Here is a 10028-nt window from a genome sequence, read left to right on the forward strand (position 1 = left end):
CCAGAGTAGAAGACCTGGGTTCCAATCTAGTGTCTGTTAAAATCTGAAACAAATCACTTGAAGTTTTTAAAGCTCAATTTTTCAGCTGTAAAATGAGATCAATTTACAAGATCTGGGCCGAGCCTGTGGCGCGCTCGGGAGAGTGCGGCACTCCCGCCGCGGGTTCGGATCCTATATAGGGATGACTGGTGCGCTCACAGTGCTCACTGGCTGAGCGCAGTGCGGCCGGTCTCAAAAAGGACCAAAAAAAAAAAAAAAAAAAAAAAAAAATTTACAAGATCATAGTTCTTGTCTCTATGGTTTTATAATGATTAAATGAGATAACACAGGTGAAAAATATCCCCCTCCCCGATTCTGCCCCAGATTTTCCCCTCACTTTATTAGAAAAAGACAAGTACTAGGATTACATTGTGTAATGCTGAATATACTAATTTTCCTAATTTGAGTATCACACACAGCACACAGGTATTGGTATACAAAGCTGTACCCCACAGACACATGCAATCAATTATGTTTCAATTAAAAAAAAAAAAAAGACATGTACTACTACAAAGCATACCCACATGAAATTTCTTCTATAAATGTAAATAATCTATTTTATTATTCAATAAACAAATACAGTAGGATGCTGGTGATACCAATATAATAATAGGATACTTTATATGACTTCATGTATATTTTATCATTTAATCTTCACAACAAAGTTTTGAAATAGATATCACCCTCTTTTTAGAGATGAAGAAAGTGAGTCTTGGGTAAAATGACTTAGCAGGTCAAGACTGAACCTCAGGTTTCTTGAGTTCACATGTTATAACTTTCACTGCTTTCACCATCACACACATGGCCCAATTATAATTCATTACATTGCTGGCCCAATTTCACTTAAAATATTTTCCACTTACAAATACTCCTGAACTAATTCAGTGAATTCTGTGTAGCATGTTCCTTATTAAAAACTGTATAGATAAGTCAAGCACATTTGCAAGCAAGTTCCTCCTCCCTAATACAATTGTTATAGACTTACCTCTTTTAGAGTTACAACAATAAGTCTAATATCTTCACATGGAGATGAGAAAAATAACACTCAGAGTGTAAGTGACTTTTCTCAGATCCCAAAAGAAATTAAGTTCAGATGTAGGGTTAAGTTAATATTCAGTCTACTCTCTTACTCTAACCCAGCAACTATGTTTAATTAACGCTTTCCTTTTTTGTGCATGCAAATGAGAGAATTTTAATATATCAAACATTTATACTATATCTAAAATGAAGAACCTAAAGAAATTAATATTACTTACATTACTTTCTGGATCTGATAATATGGCAGACGCCAAAGCTGCAATATGCATTTTCTTCTCCTGTAGTTTCCTCTTTCTCTCAATCAAATGTTCTTCTATGGTCAGCTCTCGAATGGGATCTTGAGTGTTCTCTGAAACAGATTAGATTTCCCCTCTTAAATATTCCTTTATTTACAAGTATCCAAGAACCTTAATTAATGAAATAATTTTCTTCTAGTATTAACAATAATGATGATAGCTAAGAATTTTCTATTTATGACTACACATCATCTTCTCAACAATCATATAAGACAGGCACTATCATTAGACCCATTTTATAGATAAGAAAACTGAGGCAAAGGGAGAGAGAGCAACCTGGCTAAACTCATAAACCTAACAGAAATGGGATTCAAACCCAGGCAGTCTGACTCTAGAGTTCACATTCTTAACTACTATGCTGATAAACACACAATAATTCATATTAATTAAGGGAAAGGGTGATCTGATTTAGTTTTTTTTTTTTAAGTACAGAATATTCTCCTCCATTTTCAACTCTATATAGTACTTTCTTTTTTTTTTTCTTTTTGTCTTTTTTTACTGACCGGTAACGGGATCGCAACCCTCGGTGTCGCGCCCGTACCGCGCTCAGCCAGTGAGCGGGAACCGGTCTCCACATGGGATCCGAACCCTCGGCGGGAGTGCCGCCGCACTCCCAAGCAGCGTACTCTCCAGTGCACCACTGGGCCGGCCCTATATAGTACTTCCAACTACACAAAACACATCCATCTTAAGAAATTCATAGGGAATTAGATTTAATAAACACACGAGCCTAATCTGTAATGAGCCTATGACCTGTAATCTCATTTACACTATCAATGAGGTCTGCTAAGTGAAAGTAAAATTTAACCAGTTTGTTCTGTCACAAATTCCACACTAATATAGTTTCAGGAATGAGCCAAAACTAAAAAGCTAATAGTTATCTATAGGCAGGTCCTTCTCTTACAATTAAAAGTAATTCAGAACAGTAATAACAAGATTCTTCATGCATGCCTAGACATTACCAATATAATTGTATAAATATTCCCATAAAAAAGAATCAAATCCATAAGGTGAGACTTTCAAATGTAGAAAAATGCTCAAAATGGCCCTGAAATGAGCAGTACTCCAAAATATACAGTACAGATTTTATCTAAATTATCTCACATTTACTACTACGTGAAAAAATATAATTTTCAATTGACAATTTAGTAACTATAAAGATGTATTGCATTACCTTCCTCAAGTTCCATCTCTTCTTCTTGATCTTCATCATCTTTGTTACTGTCAATAACTATATGGGAAATACATGTATTAAAACTGTGATAATATACTTAAGTGATGAAACTATTTTTAAAAAAGCAAGAAGTGATCACCATAAAACTCGGGATAGTAATTGCTTTTATGGGGAGGGAAATTAGTGACTGAAGGGAAAGCACAAGGAAAGTCTCTGGATGCTGGCAGTATGTGTTTCTTGCCTAGAGGGTAGTTTTCTGGGTGCATGTTTTGATAAACCATGTAACTTCACATCTTTGATTTCTGCACTTTTCTGTGTGTTTTATTACACACACACAAAGATATGCAAAAAAAAAAAGGTTAAGCAAGGATAGTTAATATGCTCTTATTTTAGAAACAAAAGAATTCGGTGAAATAAATTATTTGAAAAGAAAATCACCCGAACCTTGCAGCTTCAGTTGCATTCACAGTACAATGGACAACTGAGATAATCATCCATATTTCTGACCAAAATCATCAGACCTACTATATGACTAACTGTGGCTACCCCTATTTGGTAGGAACGGGTAAAAGTTAAAGTAAAATTAAATTTTAAATGAAAAAAATATGTGATGATACTCATACTAGTGAGGATCAAGAAATTTAACTAACACTAGCTGATGAGATTCACCTGGCTTCTCCCTGGTCTGTGGAATTATACCACTTTTATCTTTGATAGGAAGCAAATGAATCAGTTCCTTCTCTGGAGTCGTCTGCAGAGTTCTTGGTATTTTTTCATATTTATCTATGATGTGTTCATGCTTTCGTTTCTTGGCGTGAACAGGCTCACTGCAAAAAAAATTCAATTTTCAGTTTTAATAAATTTAAAAAGATAGCTAGAGACCTATCATTTTAAAAGTACAGAAAAACCATCAGCCAAAAAAACCTTCAATAGGTATATAGATATGAGCAGTTGGACCAGTGTCTGGCACATAGTGGGCACTCAAATAGCAACTGAATAAGTAAATCACGTAAATAGTCTATCGCAAAAAATCAAATTACATGTAGTTTTCCCATTAAATGAAAAATAAAGGTGAAAGTTACAGCAGATTCTTTTTGAAGAATATTTCAGAGCCAAGGGTGGTTCTTTCACTTTTCCAAAATCTTTCAAAGAATAGGATGGACTTCAGAATTAAAAAGATCGAAGTTTAAATTCCAGACCCACTACTAATGTTTCCCCTCTGTAAATGGAAACAATACCTACCTAATAAAGAAGATTAAGTAAGATCATGGCCACAAACGACTCAGGACTGTTTTGCCAATGCCTCAAACTGAGAACAGCATTCTTCTCCCATTCACTCCACTACATTATTCAGACTCAAAACAAATGAAGATGTGCGCTAAATGAAATCAGACTGTCCTATTCATGAACCTTCCTTTACTTAGGAAACAAACTGAATAGGAGAGTTTACTTTTTGTAAACATTGTGCTCAGAGGTGAGAACAATCTTGAACAACCTAAGTAAAATTCAGAACCACGTTTTTAACAGTGAAGTATGTGAATGATTATAACCCAAATGAAGTATACTACCTAGAAGAAAGATCTCTTGTTAGAAAAGATGCTCTCTGTCCTAAATCCTTCATTAACTGTAAGTCATCTTCATCCATCATATCCAAAGGAAGGGCTTCCTCTTCTTCCTCATTTTCCCTCTCAATCCTTTTACCTGTTCCACACATACACACAAAAAAATCAGAAACAAGTTTTAGAGATGTAGAACTCTGCATTTTTGTGTCTACAATAAGAAAAGCTTATGTTTTTCTAATACCGTAGCCATATTTCTAAATGGGATCACTCTAACATACTAGGCAGGACAATTCTTTGTTGCACTGGGTTGTCCTGAGCTAAGCAAAATGCTAACATATCTGATTCCTGAAATCTAAATGCCAGAAGAATTCCCAGGTCTGTATAATAACCAAAAAATAAATGTCTCCACACATTCTTAAATGCCTTTTAGGTTATTTTAGAACCAATGACTAAACCCCTTAGCTCCATCTCATCTCCAACAACTTTCACTTCCGTTCCACTTCAGCCACATCTCAAACCGTGGTGCTCACCCCAGTCTCTGACCACAACCTTTTGTCCTTCTATGTCTCATTCAGTTACTTCCACTGCACTTCTTATTTAACCAAATATATAGAACTTCAATCCTTTAACCACTCTACTTTCTATCTTCCAATGTATTGTCTTCACTCCCTTAGCTGGATTGCATGGTTATCACTTCAACCACTCTCTTCCCAATATCCTAAACTACTTTTTTTTCCTACACTTCAGATACTCATGTCTAACAAAACCCCAACTATAGATCACTCTAACTTCTCTCTCTGCTTGCTCTCTGTATCACTTGCTATCTTTCTCTTTCTTATTAAAAAAAAAAAAAAATTAATGCCAACTAAGAGCCAGGCACTGTTCTAAGTATTGAGGATTCAACCATGAAAAAGACAATCTTAGCGTCTTGCCAAATGTAACTTATAATTCTTCCTGACTTCAATAAGATTGTAAATATTGCTATATATAAATTTATACACTACCCAGAATAGAATTCCTATGTACTTTAAATGAACCTTACATTTCTCAAGCATATGAACAATCACTTTGTTTCCTATCAGCTTTCTCTCTTCCCTAGAGTACCTTTTCAAATCTTTTATCTATCATCACATTTCTAACCCCATCACCTACCTCACTTCATAACCATTAGAGGACCTAACTTCCTACTTTACTGAAAAAAGAAAAGCCATAAGCTAGAAACTCCTTCAATTTCCCATACTGAATTTAACAGCATTTGCATCCATCTTTTCCTTTCTCCCCTTATAACAAGAAAGAGGTGTCTCTCCTCCAGTACCATGGATCCCAAAACCTCTTGCCTTCTCTCACCTTGTTCTAGCATTTAAGCCCTCTCTCTCCCCTACATCTTCAACCTCTCCAACCTACTGACTTCTTCACATTAGTATTTTAAGATGGTCAAGTCATTTTCCAGCAGGCAATTTGTCAATATCTTCCCAAAATTTAAAATGTATTCTATCATTAGTTTAATGAACTTCCATATGAGATAAAAATATGCAAATGCTAAAAAAATTTTTGAAGAGCCAAAGTGAAGAAAGCAGGAAGTGATGATAATCATATCATTTGCTGCATAGATCATGTAGATCATAGGTAGAATATAGCTCTGCCTCACTTTTAACAGCTGTGTAGTATTCCATCATATTTATACTACATTTAAAACAATTCCTTATTGGTAGACATTTTGATTATTTTTGAGTTCTGTGGTTTTGTTTCTTTGCGGGGAGGATTGCCATTATTAACAATATTGCAATGAACATGCTCAGGCATATATAGTCTTGGCAAACTTTTTCAAATATAGTCATACAACGAATTTCTAGCATTAGGATTGCTGGATCAAAGCATAGTGTGTTTCTTTTTTTTAATTCTTCCTGATAGGTTATACAAATGTGCCTCAAAAAGTTTGTGGAAAAATGAAATTAAAAGAAAATATGAATCTCTGTATAAACTTTTTGAAGACCTCTTGTACATAACTTTATGAGTATATATATTTCTTCCTTTCTTACTCAAATAGTGTAAACACATCATTACATGAGGTGATAGCCTATCATTTCAAGAGGGTGAAAGTTCAACACACACTATTTTTCACATATATTAACTATATCATGTTAATTTATAAAGAACTTCCTTCTTTCTTAACCACTCTTCTTTGATTTCTAAGGCACCCTACACTGCTGGTTTTCTTCCTAATTCTCTGGCTCCTCTTCAAACCCCTTTACAGATTTTTCTTCCTCCATTCATTTCTTAAATGTTGGGGTTCCTCAAAATTCTGTCCTAGGTTCACATATTCTCATGCTACACAGTCTCCATGATGATTTCACCCAAGACTAAGGCTTCAATTACCATTTATATGCTGGTAATTCCCAAAACTATTCTCTCTAGCCCAGATCTTTCACTTGAACCTTATACTCATATCCAACTGCCTGATAGATTTCACTTAGATACTGAATATGTAAGAATAAAGTAATCTTTTGCTTTTACTTTTAATATATAACTATTGACACATCATGCTTTTAAAATTTTACTAAAACTTAGATGGCAGAGACTTAAAAAGTATTTAAGTCAGAGCTGGCCAGTTAGCTCAGTCGATTAGGGTGCAGTGTTGTGGCACCAAGGACAAGGGTTCAGATCCCCACACCAGCCAAACACCAAAAAAAAAAAAGGTATCTAAGTCAACTATCTCATTTTTTACAGATGAAGTACCTAGAGATTAAATGACAACCAATGCCACATTGCTAGTAAGTAACAAAATCAAGAGAAAAGTTCAAGTTTCCTGACTTCCAGTCCTTTTATACATCACAATATGTTGCTAAGGGATCAAACTAAATATATCAGGATTAAGAGAATGAGATGAAAATGAGAAGACTGAATAATTATTTAATAATTACATATAGTCAAATATGAATACCCTAAAAGTACCAGTAAAGTTGCAGAAGAACTGGTCTGACTCAAAATGGTCACATTCCTTACCTGTTTGAATAATTGGAGTTCTTAGATAGTTTTACAAAAGAATAACCCTGGGCCGAGCCCCTGGCGCACTCGGGAGAGTGCGGCGCTGGGAGCGCAGCAGCGCTCCTGCCGCGGGTTCAGATCCTATATAGGGATGACCAGTGCGCTCACAGCGCTCACTGGCTAAGCGCCGTGCAGCCGGTCTCAAAAAAAGGACAAAAAAAAAAAAAAAAAAGAATAACCCTAAAAGTTACAACTCATTTTCACTCCAAGTTTCCAAGTGAAAAGAAAGACAGAAGTTTAGAAAACAAAGAGCACCTTGGCAGCACTGTGAAGAAAGCACCAGGAAAAGCAATGCTCTTACCTGCCAATGAATTGGAAAGTGGTAGCACTGGCATGCTGACCAACATTTATTTATATGGCTACTCTGAATTTCTTTTCCCAAACATTATATCTTCAGGTCTGTTTTCTAGACAAACTAAAAGCAGAGGCTAGCTCTTTCTCACAGTGAATACCGTATTGAATTGTTTTCTCATACTGTGATAAAGCATACAGTACTACTATCCTTACCTACTCTTAGGAAGATCTGAAACAAGAGTGATTACTAGAAAGCAAAGTTATTTCCATGAGAACATTTTAGAGTAACTCAATGGAAATGAGAATACATGAACGCTTTCACCATTACCTGGTCGCCGTTTCTTTGGGTCCTCCAACGGAATGGGTTTCTTAGACACAGCATCTTTTACAGCTTGCCTTAGTTTCCTCTGTTCTTTTCGGTACTTCTTGATAGTGCTTTGTTGTTTAAATTGCTTATTTTTTAGCTTGTTTTCAAGTTTGACTTTACTAGTTTTTAGCAACTTGCGAAAGCTTGGGACCTGTTTTTTATTTCTTCTCTAGAAAACAACAGAAAGAGCGCTGCATACCCAGACATTTAAATTATTTCATTTTTAAAAGAGGATTATAAATTTCATCTGATCAATTCCACTATTTTAATGTCTCACAGCCATGGATCTTACATATAAGAACTAAAACCAAACTATGGCATTAATCCTACAGAATGGCACGAGCATCAATTGTTCACCCTGAGGTCTACCTGTGATCAGAGTCCGAAGCTACTCAAAGCGGTCTAAGACCCCCTAAAAAGGTTAAGAACCATTAATCTAATGGTAAATCGTTATTCAGGGCTAGTTTAACACCTGTTACACAGTTCTAACACCTGTTAACACAAAGTGCTCCAACAAATTACCTCCAACAGCCTGTTTAACTAGTGATTGCTGTTATCCTCACATCACTGATGCAAAAGCTAAGGCTAAAGAGGTTATGAGACTTGTCAAAGATCCCTAAATTAAGGAGGGCAAAACTGAATTCGGGTCTTTTCCACCTCTCTAGCTGGTGACCCCTCACTCAGAAATCCAAATCCCAGGGCTAGCTCCAATTTTCAGGGAGAACCAGGGCAAATCGCTTGCTTTCCTATCTCCTTAGCCTTTAAGGGAGCAAATGGACTCGTCCCAAGTCCCATGACTCATAAACTCATTGAGGGCAGGACTCTGGCTTCTCATCTATAGAAAAAAGGGTTCTAAAGGTGGTCTTGAAGAACCCCTCAGTCTGCCATTCTCTGGATACAAGACTCCGTGCTTGTCCCATCGCGGCACCCTGAAGTCGTGGGTGCGCTCAGGGGGCGACAAAGGATGAGCCCGGTCTAAGGACCGGAAAGCTGACAGCGTACAGAGCCCGGAGGGAGCCCCGAATCCACGCCACTCTCCGCAATGCAAGGGTGAAAACCTGCTGAAGAATTAAACCAGGCAGCGATTCTGTCAGCCAGAAGGGCCCCAGGCCGCAGGGACAGGGCTTCTGAGGACACTTACCGCCTTCATCCTTAGGTCTGAAGGGAGTCCCGACCCGACAAGTTTACCAGAGGTAGGGATAACCCTGGAACCCGGAGGATTGACACACGTGCGGAAGCCGTGCCACTTCACGAGCCGGAAGCCCTCTCCAGCCCCTCTCTATCCTCCGCCGCCGGAAATAAGGGGCGGGACTTCCGTAGGCAGGCTCGGGCTCACGCCCTCTCGCGGTAACGTTGTTGCGGCCGGGGGCTTGCGGAGCCCCGGCGTGCGCGCGCCTGGGCACGCGCGGAGCACGGAGAAGGGCTGGGTTCGAGACGGGTGGCTTTCCTCGGGAGAGAGGGACTTTACAACGTTTATTGACTCTAATTCTTTTACTTTCGCCCGAGTTCATTTAAAGTGTTGGGGAAATCGGTTTCCTCCTCTTAGAACGAGAGAACTTGGTTTTCTCAATCATCTCACTGCATTTTGTGCCTCTCCTCACGTTGCTTATCTCATCCTGTTGTAGACAGTGATTTTCTTAGTCTTTTCCTCTGTAAAGTCTTGAGAGCAGAGAAAAGCTTATTCCGTTTGTGTAATGCCCGCCCCTCCACGGGCACTCTGGGCGTGTTTGTGGAATGATTTCTCATCAGCTTCCGTTGCTGGGAAGTCTGTGATGCTTGATATTTTATTTTGAAATGTTGTTTGCTTTAATTTTAACCATTGTCTGGTAAAGAACTACGTCAGTGAGACTCATCTGCATTTTAATATTTCACAACGACTACCTTTGGGTAAATTCTACTGTCTACTTAGTAATTCTGCCAAAGTCATTAATTTTAACAGGAGATTTATGCATTGAGAGAATAAAAATATGTTTTTCAAAATGCTTGTCTCCCAAAGGCTTTTCTTTTTTCCTGAATAAATTTAAAGATTATATTTCAGTTTACTTTTTAAAAAAAGTCTATGATTCTTGACCACAGCCCACACACAGTCTGGCCTTGCAGTCCTGCGCAAGTGAGAAAAGCCCGAAGAAGATTAAAGGATTCTGAGCACCGTAGAGAGTGTTGTCTTAAAAAGACGGAAGAAATCTGCCGATTTCTGGACCCCACCAAGACCA

At 37.7% G+C, this 10028-nt stretch overlaps 1 protein-coding gene across 1 annotated transcript in view; it reads right to left on the minus strand.

Moving 5' to 3' along the window:
• The window catches only part of NOC3L (nucleolar complex associated 3 homolog (S. cerevisiae)), a 36465-nt gene extending 27386 nt beyond the window's left edge, over window positions 1–9079 (minus strand). The window contains 6 exon segments of the mRNA XM_008588708.1: window positions 1296–1426; window positions 2548–2604; window positions 3217–3374; window positions 4116–4248; window positions 7777–7984; window positions 8957–9079. Coding sequence (XP_008586930.1) covers window positions 1296–1426; window positions 2548–2604; window positions 3217–3374; window positions 4116–4248; window positions 7777–7984; window positions 8957–8965 — 696 coding nt within the window. The 5' untranslated portion in view covers window positions 8966–9079.
• Between the last annotated feature and the right edge of the window lie 949 nt (window positions 9080–10028).

The sequence above is a fragment of the Galeopterus variegatus genome, unplaced genomic scaffold (assembly GCF_000696425.1).
Source record: "Galeopterus variegatus unplaced genomic scaffold, G_variegatus-3.0.2 Scaffold4981, whole genome shotgun sequence".
NCBI classification, from domain to species: domain Eukaryota; kingdom Metazoa; phylum Chordata; class Mammalia; order Dermoptera; family Cynocephalidae; genus Galeopterus; species Galeopterus variegatus.